At 45.4% G+C, this 14,627-nt stretch overlaps 1 protein-coding gene across 2 annotated transcripts in view; it reads right to left on the bottom strand.

The window, feature by feature from the left end:
- The window catches only part of ETFB (electron transfer flavoprotein subunit beta), a 49,784-nt gene that overhangs the window by 21,595 nt on the left and 13,562 nt on the right, over window positions 1–14,627 (bottom strand). For both annotated transcript variants that reach the window (XM_056542882.1, XM_056542883.1), the window contains exon 2: window positions 11,111–11,269. In XM_056542882.1, the coding sequence (XP_056398857.1) occupies window positions 11,111–11,269 (159 nt within the window). The remainder of the gene's footprint in view (window positions 1–11,110; window positions 11,270–14,627) is intronic.

The raw sequence follows: 14,627 nt of genomic DNA, 5'->3' as shown, positions 1-14,627 counted from the left end.
ATAAGGAGTGCAATAGCAAGAATTAGTTTTAGTTTTAAATGACAGTGCCCATATAAATAAATTATTATAATTATCTCATGCACACAATGGAAATAGGCACATTGTTCACATGATCTGGGTCGTTTACACTCCCCCAAAAAATGTGGAAAAAAAATAATATTTCAAAAATTTTTAAACCTGAGTGCTGGTGCAGCATGCAAATAAAAATTCCACGTCAAAAACCAAAGGGTATTCTGTACCATGTGAATATGCCCTAATAAAATACAGTAATAGTAATAAACAAAAAAGTTAATAAAAAAAGGCATAAAGTTTAAATAATAAAAAAAATAAAAATAAAATAAATAAATCCTTTTAAAATTCTATTCCCCCCCCCCCCCCCCCATGATGAGTTATATTGGTGGCCCACACAAGCAACAGACGACCACTAGTCGGAGCTGTAACCAAGCTTTCCATAGAGCCAGAATGGTTGAGCGGTTACATTCATTTCTGACCCAGTTTGCATCAATCCCTACTGCTGGACTGGCGTTCTATTCATGCATCAGGAAGAACAGGATGAACTGTTAATAAGAAATAGGGTTCATGTGTAAATGTGGGGTCTCCCCGGGGGGTCTGCAAATATTAGGGGGTGGGACGCAGGCAGCAGACCTGTCTACGGTCCTATTTGTTTCTGATGAGCAGCAACAACCTCAGAATGCGGACGCTTCTCTGCTGCAGAATTACTAGAGCAGAAAAGCAGAACTGACAGGTCTGTGGATGGGATGCTGGGGGGGCCGGGTCTGGTTCTGTGAATGAAGCCGGGGCCTCTGAGCCCCTCATTCAGGAGATCTGAAGACAATGCAGCCGCTGGACAGGATGCACGGACCAAAAGGGCTGCAGATCTGGAGCTTGTAATAAGGAAGAGGAGGGGGGAAGACCGCCTGTAAAGTGCCTGAACAATTTCCACTCGTGCCCCCTGTGATCAGGATTGCTCTTATTTAACCCTTGTGTGGAGAGGGCAGGAGCAGGGCCAGTGTCTGCAGGCTGCCAAGAAGATTGGTAGAGAATAGTCAGGATTGTGGGGGGGGGTCCTGGCAGCTGCGCTCCCACCCGCCGGTGAGTTTGATGACATTTCTCAGATTCCTCACCATCTTGCAGTCGGATCTTCAGCTATTTTCAACGAGCGCGTCGGACCTGGCAGGTGTCGGATCCACACAGCACCTGGCACAGTGTGGCATCTCATTTCCATAAAGAGTAAAGAGGTGTAACAAATCTGCTTAAAAAAAAAAAAGAGTCATTTCCAGCAATCCAGAAGAGGACAGAGCCCCCTACTGGTGAAGCTGTGCCATGCAGCTGGTCCTTACAGAAGTCTAGGCGAGTGTTTTCCCCACCGTGTGCCTTCAGCTGTTGCAAAACTACAACTCCCAGCATGCCCGGACAGCCGTTGGCTGTCCGGGCATGCTGGGAGATGTAGTTTTGCAACAGCTGGAGACTAGAGATGAGCGAACTTACAGTAAATTCGATTCGTCACGAACTTCTCGGCTCGGCAGTTGATGACTTTTCCTTTCAGGTGCTCCCGTGGGCTGGAAAAGGTGGATACAGTCCTAGGAGACTCTTTCCTAGGAATGTATCCACCTTTTCCAGCCCACCGGAGCACCTGAAGGCTGAAGAGCCGAGAAGTTCGTGACGAATCAAATTTACCGTAAGTTCGCTCATCTCTACTGGAGATTCACTATTTTGAAAAACACTGATCTAGACACAATATCAACATTACTGAGCTTCTAAAAATCTATTTTATTTTTCATTATTTTGTTTTAAAAGGGGTACTCCGGTAGAAATTTTTTTATTTTTTATTTTATTTTATTTAAATCAACAGTGCCAGAAAATTAAACAGATTTGTAAATGACTTCTATTAAAAAAAATCTTTAACCTTCCAGTACCTTTTAGCAGCTGTATGCTACAGAGGAAATTCTTCTCTTTTTGAATTTCTTTTTTGTCTTGTCCACAGTGCTCTCTGCTGACACCTGATGCCCGTATCAGGAACTGTCATGAGCAGGAGAAAATCCCCATAGCAAACCTATGCTGCTCTGGACAGTTCCTGATACGGGCATCAGGTGTCAGCAGAGAGCACTGTGGACAAGACAAAAAAGAAATTCAAAAAGAAAATAATTTCCTCTGTAGCATACAGCTGCTAATAAGTACTGGAAGGATTAAGATTTTTTAATAGAAGTAATTTACAAATCTGTTTAACTTCCTGGCACCAGTTGATTTAAAAAAAATAAAAAAATAAAATAATAATAATAATAATAATAATAATAATATTTTCCACCAGAGTACCCCTTTAATTCTGGAAATCTCTTTTTCCATTCACATCCAAAGCTGCACCAATAAATCTGCTGGTTTTGTGTTAGAAGAGCAGTGCATTGTGGGAGCTAAGGTGACCCTGTTAGATGCTAATTGGACAAGACATTTTTTTTCTAGTGAATAGTCCGAGAGGCGTGCCCAAACCCTGAAGTGCCAAGCGTTTGATTGACAGACAGCTGAAAGGAGAGTCCTGTTTCCATATCAGATTCCTGCACTATGCATACAAATTGGTGCAGGTGTGAGATTCAGAAACAGGGCTCAGCTTCTAGCAGGCTGTCAATCAAGCAGTGACAGTAATAGGTGGAGAAGAGGGGAGGTATTCCAGCCCTCAGCAAATCGGGGTACGATACGTTTAGGGGTCCTGGTTTGGGGTCTCGCTTATTTAGGACGTCTTGGATCAGATTTATTTAGGGGGTCTGAGGTCTAATTCATTTAGGGTAGTGTTTTCCAAACAGTGCGTCTCCAGCTGTTGCAAAACTACAATTACGGGCATGCTGGGAGTTGTCGTTTTGCAACAGCTGGATACGCAGTTACTGGAAAACACTGATTTAGAGGGTCTGGTCCGAGATCTGATTAATTTAGGGGCCCTGGTCTGGGGTCTCGTTCATTTAGGACATCTTAGATCTGATTTATTTTGGGGGGGGGGGGGGACTGGAGACATTGTGTTTGGGAAACACTGATTTAGGGGGGGTCTGGTCTGGGATCTGATTCATTTAGGGGCCTTGGTCTGGGATCTTATCACATTTGCGGGCTGGTACTGGGTCAAATTTATTTTTATGGGGTCTGGTCTTTGGTCCTATTTATTAAGGAGATCTGGGGTCAAAATCATTTAGGGGGTCTGATTTATTTAGGAGTTCTGGTCTGTTGTCTCACTACGTTTGCAGGCTTGTCTGGGGTTTTATTTTTATGGGGTCTGATTTATTTAGGGGTTCTGGTCTGGGTCCGATTTATTTAGGGGGTTTGGTATATGGTCTGATTTATTTAGGTGGTCTGGTCTGTGATCTGATTTATTTTTGTGGAGTCTGGTCTTGGGTCCCATTAATTTAGGAGGTCTGGTTTAAAGGGTACCTTTCAATGACCACTAGGGGTCTCCCTACCAGTCCTGGCCGCAAGCCTTTTTTTTTTTTATAGATTTCAGACTCATGCTGGAGTCCTAAATCTCAGACTGCAGCCAGGACACAGACAAGCTCAGCACTGCTCCCTGCCTGTCAGACAGGCAGGAGCCAGCACTGTGTTCATAGCACAGCAGAGCATACTGGTGACTCTGCTTTACTGCATTCATTTTACTATCCGAGTTCTGATCTTTATTCTCTCTGCACATGCAGTTCTAAACAGAAAGGAGAAGATACAGATCTGCCGGCTGCTATGTTCATAGCCTCTATGCTGGGCCACGCCCCCTTCCTCCCTCACACTAGGACAGCTGAATGAGCAGCCAAGAAGACAATCAATCAGGTAGAAAGAGGGGGTTTTGAATGAAGAACACAGGGATAGTGTCAGGGATTAGGGAGAGTTTAGATCATGATAGGTACTCTTTAAAATCTAATTCATATGACAGTCTGATCCAGGACATGATTCACATGGGGGCCAAGTATGGGATATGCCCCTAAATGGAACAAATCCCCCTAAATAAATCATATGACTCATTTAGGAGGTCTGATTTGGGATCTGATTTTTATTTTATTTTTTTGTTAAAGTAGGCCTGGGGTCTGGAGTATGACACAGTTGTGGGGTTCAGTCTATGGTCGGCTTCATTTAGGGGTTCTGGGTCCTAAATTAATTTAGGTCTGAAGTTTTCCTATGGGGTCGACCATTGTCCATTAATCCCATTGTTTAAATTGGGGAACATTTGGTGTCAGTGTCTCGAGCAGCATGAACTATAGAAGCAGAAGAGGGGGAAGGGGGAGGAGGCCGGAACAGCAGGCAACACAGCAAAGAGTTCACTTCTGAGACGCCTAAATTACTTTTCTTGAAGCCAAGAATTTGGAGAATCAATTCTGCTCCTCGAATGCTGAAGTTGTGCTTTGCAGTCTGGACTGGGGCCAGGTTGTTAAGGGAGCGCAGGCGCTGGGGTGCCGCGCTGCTCCGGTGAGAGCTGTTCGGGGCACTGGGAAAGCTGGGGTCACAGTCCCGGCTGAGGAAAGAAAGGCTCCCAAATGAGCGGGAGGATTTACAGCCTCTATTATAGGGGAAGCAGAACTCCGGTAATGGTTTAACCCTAATGTTTCTGCAATGCTAGTAAATCATATAGTGGAATACGAGGCCACGGTAGCGAGTAGGACAAGTCCGGGGGGGAAACGGCGCATGGCTTCTGCATTTTAGCTTTATGTGAAAGCCTGGATGACAATCAATATGGACACTGTCTGTGTTCTCACTTGGGGTCATCAACAAGCTTTCCCAGACTCCTGAACAGCTTCTAATTATATCAAGTCATTAAAGTGTGCATGCTCCAATCCAATTCTGCAAAAACGTGTTACTCAGGACCAAAGGAATGCTGGGTGATGTCTCATGTGGAGGCTGTACTGACACCCATGTGCACATCATGTAAGAATCCATCCTAATTGTCACTCTGGACTCCAGGAAAGCTGGATGATGACCCACGTGGAGGCTGTTCTGACCATGTTATTGGCTGTCACCCATGTTCATGTTATGTAAGAATCCACCACAATTGTCACTTGGACTCCAAAAAAGATGCAGTAACCAAATTAGATTGCAAGCTCTGCTGCTACACAGCCTTATATGAAGCACTAAACCAGTGTTTCCCAACCAGGATGCCTCCAGATGTTGCAAAACTACAACTCCCAGCATGCCTGGTCACTCTGGACTTCAGAAAAGCTGGGTTGAGCACTCCTATGGTATACCTGTGCCAGGTGCCTGTAGAGTCACCTCTTTTTTTTATGCAATTACCTTTATACGCACATATGAAAGATAACACCATTTTTTTCAACCAGGGTGCCTCCAGCTGTTGCAAAACTACAACTCCCAGCAGCCTTAAGCCAGTATTTCACAACCAGGGTGTCTCCAGCTGTTGCAAAACTACAACTCCCAGCATGCCCGGACAGCCTTAGGCCATTGTTTCCCAACCAGGGTGCCCCCAGCTGTTGCAAAACTACAACTCCCAGCATGCCCAGACAGCCTTAGGCCATTGTTTCCCAACCAGGGTGCCTCCAGCTGTTGCAAAACTACAACTCCCAGCATGCTCGGACAGCCGTTGGCTGTCAGGGCCTGCTGGGAGATGTAGTTTTGCAACAGCTGGGGGCACCCTGGTTCGGAAACACTCGTGTAATCCTTTATATGAGGCTGTGCATATGAAGGTTATTGCCGTTGGCTGTCAGAGCATGCTGGAAGTTGTAGTTTTGCAACAGCTGGAGGCACCCGGGTTGGGAAAACACCAGACTGCACTCATGCACATGGTGATGTAGCAGAGTTGAGAAGGTCAGATCTCAATATAGAAGGATTTACATAGGTCTGCAGGTAAACCTACTACGCACAAACACTGCGGTAGTTACCTAACCAATCAAGCTCTGCTACATCTAAGGTTTGCAGTCGGCCATTGCTCACAGAGAACCCTTAAGTGCGGGTGATTTGTGTGCATCAGAGCGCGGGCACCGCAGGGTATCGGCAGTGATGAGACTGAATTGTATGATTAATATGTACAGGGCCTGTGTGTAACGTTAGCCGGGGAGCCCAGAGTGTGTTGCATTTTGCAGCTAGCGAGAGTCTTGGGGCCCCCAGGACTCGGCTCTCTGACTGATCCCTCAGACAAATCCATCAATAACGCCAATTACGGCCCCTGCGCCACCGCCGCCGCCACCACCACCACCGGGGGAACCTGCAAAGCCCTTCGCTGTAATGAGAAGCGACAGCGCTCTCGCTCCCCCCCACCTTTAACTTTGGCTTCTGGGGTAAAGTATTTCTCCGAACCTGTGACAGTCAGGTTCATTTTTGCCAAGCTCTGGGTAGCGAAACAGACCCCGGAGCCTGAGTAAAAAATAAAAATAAATAAAAATAAATAAATAAATAAAAATAAATAAATAACTTTGGCTTCTGGGGCATATTATATATATATATTTTTTTTTTTTTTAAAGCCCATTACGGCACAGGGAAGATTAAATTAGCTACTGAATCCTGTGCGGCTGGAACATCAACATTTTGGGGCGCCGCTGCTCTCCAGCCGGGCAGTTTCTCTAGCCCCCCTCCCCCTGAAAGGCCAATTACGAAAGAAATTAGCAGCCAGACCGTGTAAGGGGTAAAAAGTGCAACCGCGGATCACCGCGCAGTATTACTGCATGCATGTTTGTATGATGGCGGATTTGGGATTCGGCAAATCCCTTAATATACCTTGGAGGGTTTTCTCTATGGCAGTCTTCAATGGGTTATCCAGGGGGAAAAAAAATTTTTTTTATATATCAACTGGCTCCAGAAAGTTAAACATATTTGTAAATTACTTCTATTTAAAAAAAAATCTTAATCCTTTCAGTACTTATAAGCTGCTGAAGTTGAGTTGCTCTTTTCTGTCTAAGTCCTCTCTGATGACACCTGTCTTGGGAACTGTCCAGAGTAGAAGCAAATCCCCATAGCAAACCTCTTCTACTCTGTGCAGTTCCCGAGACAAGCAGAGATGTCAGCAGAGAGCACTGTTACCAGACAGAAAAGAACAACTCAACTTCAGCAGCTGATAAGTATTGGAAGGATTAAGATTTTTTAATAGATGTAATTTACAAATCTGTTTAACTTTCTGGAGCCAGTTGATATAGAGATATATATGAAAAGTTTTTTTCCTGGAATACCCCTTTGAAGGGGTTGCCCAATGATGAAACGTATTTTTAGGCCTAAACGGTCTGATAAATGAACACACAGTATCTCAGTAAATAAAGTAATTTCTCTACCTTTCATGCTTTCCTATTGCTTTTGATGCAAACTGTTTGCTCTGATGTCTTCAGACCAAACATCCGTCTGCTGTACATCCTGTAGTTGGCTTTTTGTTGTGTGTAGGACACTGTAGCTGGGAATTCAGCCAACTATCTGCTTTCCACAATGTGGGAGGGGCTTTAGAAGTGTTATGGAGAAAGATTTGGCTAAATTCCCGGCTACAGTAAACACTACACAGGAAGTCTGTAACAAGATGCACACCAGAAAGGACATTGGGCTATAGACAGAGCTGACAGTTTGCACTAAAAGTAATAGGAAAGTATTGAGCACATTCTAGCCGGGAATTCAGCCAACTCTATCTCCATACAACTACACCTTCTTAAAGGAGACCTCCGGTGAAAAATAACTTATCCCCCATCCACAAAATAGCAAGGATCTCCCCTATATACACACACGCACACGCACACACACACTATGTGTTTCCCAACCAGTGTGCCTCTAGCTGTTGCTGAACTACAATTCCCAGCATGCTGGATCTGAAACAACTGTGTTACAATCACCACATGCATGAGTGTAGTCCAGGGTTTCCCAAGCAGTGTGCCTCCAGCTGTTTGGCTGCTCCCTTGGCTGTCCGGGCATACTGGGAGTTGTAGTTTGGCAACAGCTGGAGGCACATTGGTTGGGAAACACTGCAAGAACCCTGCAAGAAAGTTTTTTCCTGGATAACCCCTTTAAGTCAGAGGGGCACTTATCATTAAAAGCACAAATATATGTCTACTCTGCTGCTTGAACCAAGACAAGCGGCTTTTACACCACCAGTCTTTGAGGAGCTGCTGCCGCTCATGTATACAGGACAATAGTCACATCTAAAGCTACTCACTTAGCTCCCACAATGCACTGGAGCAGTGTTTTTTTTTTTCCCCCAACCAGGGTGCCTCGGGCTGTTGTAAAACTACAACTTCCAGCATGCCCGGACAGCCAAAGGCTGTCCGGGCATGCTGGGAGTTGTAGTTTTGCAAAAGCTGGAGGCACCTTGATTGGGAAACACTGCACTGGAGTGTTGGGATCTGAACGCAGCTTTGGAGGTGACTGGAGATCAGTGGATTGAAGCCCTGACATCTTCTGTAGATATAAGAAGCGGGGGGCGCTGTTAACCAGGCCGCTCCGCGCTGTATTGATGCTCTCATCCCGACTCCCATTATAACGAGATTGATGGGATTTATGGCCCTTTAAATGCTTTTAATGGTCTCTAAACTCCCCGAGCACCATGAACTTTCCTTCTAGCTAAGCCGAGGGGTTCGTGCGGCTGATGTGAGCGCTGCTATACGATGCTGATGTCACCTCCCATCCCGCCGACCGCAGAGACGAATCCCAGCGCAGGAGTCTGTGGCCACTAATGCTTTATAACCCAGCTATTTAGATGATTAGCCTCACCACAAGACGCTTTATATACAGGGACCGTTATTGCTAAGACACTAGGAGATATTTTTAGTTACCCCCAAAGCTGGAAGAGTGGGTAAGGCATTGAAATACATATGATTGGATAAAGCAGAGCGCCACCTATAGGCAAGACCTATATTGGAGATCACAGGATGATACTGCTGGGGCCATATCGTTGCGCGTCCCCTGTATGAATGGCTTAGACTCATGGCACAGGTGAGGTACAATATCTACAACTAAAAGGTTGCATATATACACATATATACATACACACACTGCTCAAAAAAATAAAGGGAACTTAAACAACACAATGTAACTCCAAGTCAATGACACTTGTGTGAAATCCCACTGTCCACTCAGGAAGAACACCGATTGACAATCAATTTCACATGGAACAGACAACAGGTGGAAATTATAGGCAATTAGCAAGACACCCCCAAAAAAGGAGTGGTTCTGCAGGTGGTGACTACAGACCACTTCTCAGTTCCTATGCTTCCTGGCTGATGTTTTGGTCACTTTTGAATGCTGGCGGTGCTTTCACTCTAGTGGTAGCATGAGACAGAGTCTACAACCCACACAAGTGGCTGAGGTGGTGCAGCTCCTCCAGGATGGCACATCAATGCGAGCTGTGGCAAGAAGGTTTGCTGTGTCTGTCAACGTAGTGTCCAGAGCATGGAGGCGCTACCAGGAGACAGGCCAGTACATCAGGAGATGTGGAGGAGGCCGGAGGAGGGCAACAACCCAGCAGCAGAACCGCTACCTCCGCTTTGTGCAAGGTGGAGCACTGCCAGAGGCCTGCAAAATGAGTCCAAACATGTGTCCACTCAAACGGTCAAAAACAGACTCCATGAGGGTGGTATGAGGACCCGACGTCCACAGGTGGGGGTTGTGCTTAAAGCCCAACACCGTGCAGGACGTTTGGCATTTGCCAGAAAACACCAAGATTGGCAAATTCACCACTGGCGCCATGTGCTCTTCACAGATGAAAGCAGGTTCACACTGAGCACATGTGACAGACGTGGCAGAGCCTGGAGACGCCGTGGAGATCGTTCTGCTACCTGCAACATCCTCCAGCATGACTGGTTTGGTGGTGGGTCAGTAATGGTGTGGAGTGGCATTTCTGAGATCCTCAGACCCCTTGTGAGACCATATGCTGGTGCGGTTGGCCCTGGGTTCCTCCTAATACAAGACAACGCTAGACCTCATGTGGCTGGACTGGGTCAGCAGTTCCTACAAGAGAAAGGCCCTTCCCTTCCCCCCCCCCCCCCCCAGTAATGACGTGGAGGCCACACACAACTGAGCCTCATTGGGTCTTGTTTTAAAGGACATTACATAAAGTTGGAGGTCTGGAGATTATATATAAATTATTTATTTATTATATAGTGTCATATATACAGGATACAGATCTATATGTGATCCTAATAGGGTCATATATACAGGATACAGATCTATTAGGATCACATATAGATCTGTAGCCTGTATATAAGACACTATTAGGATCACATGTAATAGATCTGTATCCTGTGTATATGACACTATTAGGATCCCATATAGATCTGTACCCTGTATATATGACACTATTAGGATCACATGTGGATCTGTACCCTGTGTATAGGACACTATTAGGATCACACATAGATCTGTATCCTGTATATAGGACACTAATAGGATCACATATAATAGATCTGTATCCTGTATATATAACACTACTAGGATCACATGTGGATCTGTATCCTGTGTATAAGACACTATTAGGATCACATGTAGATCTGTATCCTGTATATAAGACACTATTAGGATCACATGTAGATCTGTACCCTGTATATATGACACTAATAGGATCACATGTAATAGATCTGTATCCTGTATATAAGACACTACTAGGATCACATGTGGATCTGTATCCTGTATATAAGACACTATTAGGATCACACATAGATCTGTATCCTGTATATAAGACACTATTAGGATCACATGTAATAGATCTGTATCCTGTATATAAGACACTATTAGGATCACATGTGGATCTGTATCCTGTGTATAAGACACTATTAGGATCACATGTAGATCTGTATCCTGTATATAAGACACTATTAGGATCACACATAGATCTGTATCCTGTATATAAGACACTATTAGGATCACATGTAATAGATCTGTATCCTGTATATATGACACTATTAGGATCACATATAATAGATCTGTATCCTGTATATAAGACACTATTATGATCACATGTGGATCTGTATCCTGTATATAAGACACTATTATGATCACATGTGGATCTGTATCCTGTATATAAGACACTATTAGGATCACATGTAGATCTGTATCCTGTATATAAGACACTATTAGGATCACACATAGATCTGTATCCTGTATATAAGACACTATTAGGATCACATGTAATAGATCTGTATCCTGTGCTCAGGACAGTATTGGGGCCACAGATGCCACTTACCTGACATTGCTGGGGGCCACAGCTGATGGCGATGATCTCACTGACAATCTTCTTTTCCTTTAACCTGACGGCTTCTTCCACCGCAATTTCACAGAAGGGATTCATCGAGTGTTTCACGCCATCGGTGACCACGCCGGTCTTATCGGGCTTCACTCGCACCTGAGGAATATACCAAGACAAGAACTGATTACCTTTTTTCGTACCTGTTATACCAGGTAAAGTGCAGACCAGACCACACGGTAATAAAATGGCGCTAACCAGAACCTCCTCGGATCCCTGCATTGTACAATGTGCCTTATGGTGGGAAGGGGGCGCCGTACCACACATTTACAGCAAGGGCGCCGCATTTACACAGATCATAATTACTGTTATGTAACATACTTTGTGTTTCAATTTCTTACTATTAGCAAAATCTCTGCTTTCTGTCAGTGACTAGAAACTATGCGCATAGATATGTAACAAAATGGGCATCTTTAAAGGGGCACTCCACTGCCCCAGCGTTCGGAACGCTGGGTGTAGGCGGCGGGGGTCGTGACTTCACGGCCACACCCCTTGTAATGTCACGCCAGACCCCTCAATGCAAGTCAAGGGGGAGATGAAGGGACAGTAGTAACTGACAGGGGGGGGATGAGGGGACAGTAGTGACTGACAAGGGGGGAGATGAGGGGACAGTAGTGACTGACAAGGGGGGAGATGAGGGGACAGTAGTGACTGACAAGGGGGGAGATGAGGGGACAGTAGTGACTGACAAGGGGGGAGATGAGGGGACAGTAGTGACTGACAAGGGGGGAGATGAGGGGACAGTAGTGACTGACAGGGGGGAGATGAGGAGACAGTAGTGACTGACAGGGGGGAGATGAGGGGACAGTAGTGACTGACAGGGGGGAGATGAGGGGACAGTAGTGACTGACAGGGGGGAGATGAGGGGACAGTAGTGACTGACAAGGGGGGAGATGAGGGGACAGTAGTGACTGACAAGGGGGGAGATGAGGGGACAGTAGTGACTGACAAGGGGGGAGATGAGGGGACAGTAGTGACTGACAAGGGGGGAGATGAGGGGACAGTAGTGACTGACAAGGGGGGAGATGAGGGGACAGTAGTGACTGACAAGGGGGGAGATGAGGGGACAGTAGTGACTGACAAGGGGGGAGATGAGGGGACAGTAGTGACTGACAAGGGGGAGATGAGGGGACAGTAGTGACTGACAAGGGGGAGATGAGGGGACAGTAGTAACTGACAAGGGGGAGATGAGGGGACAGTAGTGACTGACAAGGGGGAGATGAGGGGACAGTAGTGACTGACAAGGGGGAGATGAGGGGACAGTAGTGACTGACATGGGGGAGATGAGGGGACAGTAGTGACTGACATGGGGGAGATGAGGGGACAGTAGTGACTGACATGGGGGAGATGAGGGGACAGTAGTGACTGACAGGGGGGAGATGAGGAGACAGTAGTGACTGATCATATAACGTCCCGTTGCGTGATGTTTTATGAGACGCGCGGCATTCGGGTTCCTAACATTTTTTTTACTGGCTTCTATATTCTTAACAAGTTTGTCAAACCCCCATGTAAACCAAACATGCACTGAAAATTTACTGCGCATATTTTGGCACGTAATACACGTTACCCTTGTTCCCACTGCACGCTACTATGCCAAAATATGCGCCAAATAAAAATGTGCCCCCATGTCCCATTATATTCAATGGGAATCTCCGCCGTTCTCCTATAAAAAAAAAAAAAAAAAAAGGAAAAGGAAAAAATATTCACGGAAATAATGCCCCATCTCACTTTGTATTATACAGTATTGCCATTCAGGGTGTAGGAAAAGCTGGATGATGTCCCCCGTGGGCACCTGTGTAACACATCGCCCCATGTACATCCCTTCTACACGGGGATCGTCGTCATTCCGCCAAATTAAACGCCATCTCTCAAAGGTCATTTTTTTCTCTCCTTTGCCTATTAATGAATCATTTTCCAATTACGGCTCCGAAATGCGTTTTGCGCCCTACACCCGGCTCCTGTGTCAGCAGAACGCTATGTGATTAGGAGGCCGCAGCCGCTTCCCTGCCTCCCACCTGCAGCAGAGGTTAAACATTCATCCAATCTGGAGGCTGAAGAGCATCTCAAGGACGGGCGGCTCGTGTGCCCTGAACAGATGCCAGGAGGGAGCCGGCGCGCGCGTTTGTCCCTCCCCGCCGGCGCTGCAGAGCCGTGCCGCACTGGACCGTTTAGACAGGAGAACACCTTTACTATCACACTGTTCACAATCTCCTCTGATACGAGCGCAACCAGATAAGGAATATGTTAAGTCAAATCTCATTTGTGCTATGGCTGGGGATCAAGAAAAGAAGATAGCGGCTGCTATGGCCATTTCTGAACAGCTGGAGCTCCCCCTGATGGGCACAAGAGGGAAAGACAACACAGAGCAAAAGACGAATTCCACTTGTTATAAGATCACCGGGGATTCATGGGCAATCTATTGTGACTACGGTACTCCTATATCAACTGGCTCCAGAAAGTTAAACAGATTTGTAAATTACTTCTATTAAAAATCTTTATCCTTCCAGTACATTTTAGCAGCTGTATGCTACAGAGGAGATTCTTTGCTTTTTGAAATTCCTTTTTTGTCTTGTCCACAGTGCTCTCTGCTGACACCTCTGTCCGTATCAGGAACTGTCCAGAGCAGCATAGGTTTGCTATGGGGATTTTCTCCTGCTCTGGACAGTTCCTGATACGGACAGAGGTGTCGGCAGAGAGCACTGTGTACAAGACAAAAAAAAATAAATTCAAAAGGTCAAAGAATTTCCTCTGAAGCATACAGCTGCTTATAAGTACTGGAAGGATAAAGATTTTTTTAATAGAAGTAATTTACAAATCTGTTTAACTTTCTGGCACCAGTTAATAAATAAATATAAAGATTTCTACCGGAGTACCCCTATAAAACAAAATAATGAAGAAAAAAAAAGCTTTTTAGAAGCTCAAAATGTTGATATTGTGTCTAGATAAGTGTTTTTCAAAATAGTGAGTCTCCAGCTGTTGCAAAACTACAACTCCCAGCATGCCCGGACAGCCGTTGGCTGTCCGGGCATGCTGGGAGTCGTAGTTTCGCAACAGCTGGAGGCACACTGCGGGGAAAACACTCACCTAGACCAAAAAAAGAAAGAAAAAAAAAAAAAAAAGGTTTTCCACCGAAGTACCCCTTTAATCCTTCCAGTACTTATAAACTGCTGAAGTTGAGTTGTTATTTTCTGGCTGACCACAGTGCTCTCAGGAATGTCTCAGGAACTGTCCAGAGTAGAAAAAAAATCCCCATAGCAAACCTCTCCTGCTCTGGACAGTTCCCGAGACACACAGAGGTGTCATCAGAGAGCACTGTGGTCAGCCAGAAAAGAACAACTCACTTTCAGCAGCTGATAAGCACTGGAAGGATTAAGATTTTTTAATAGAAGTAATTTACAAATCTGTTTAACTTTCTGGAGCCTGTTGATATGGAAAAAAAAAATAAAAAAAATTAATA

Source organism: Hyla sarda, chromosome 10 (assembly GCF_029499605.1).
Source record: "Hyla sarda isolate aHylSar1 chromosome 10, aHylSar1.hap1, whole genome shotgun sequence".
NCBI lineage: Eukaryota > Metazoa > Chordata > Amphibia > Anura > Hylidae > Hyla > Hyla sarda.
This window is presented reverse-complemented; position numbering and strand designations above follow the sequence as displayed.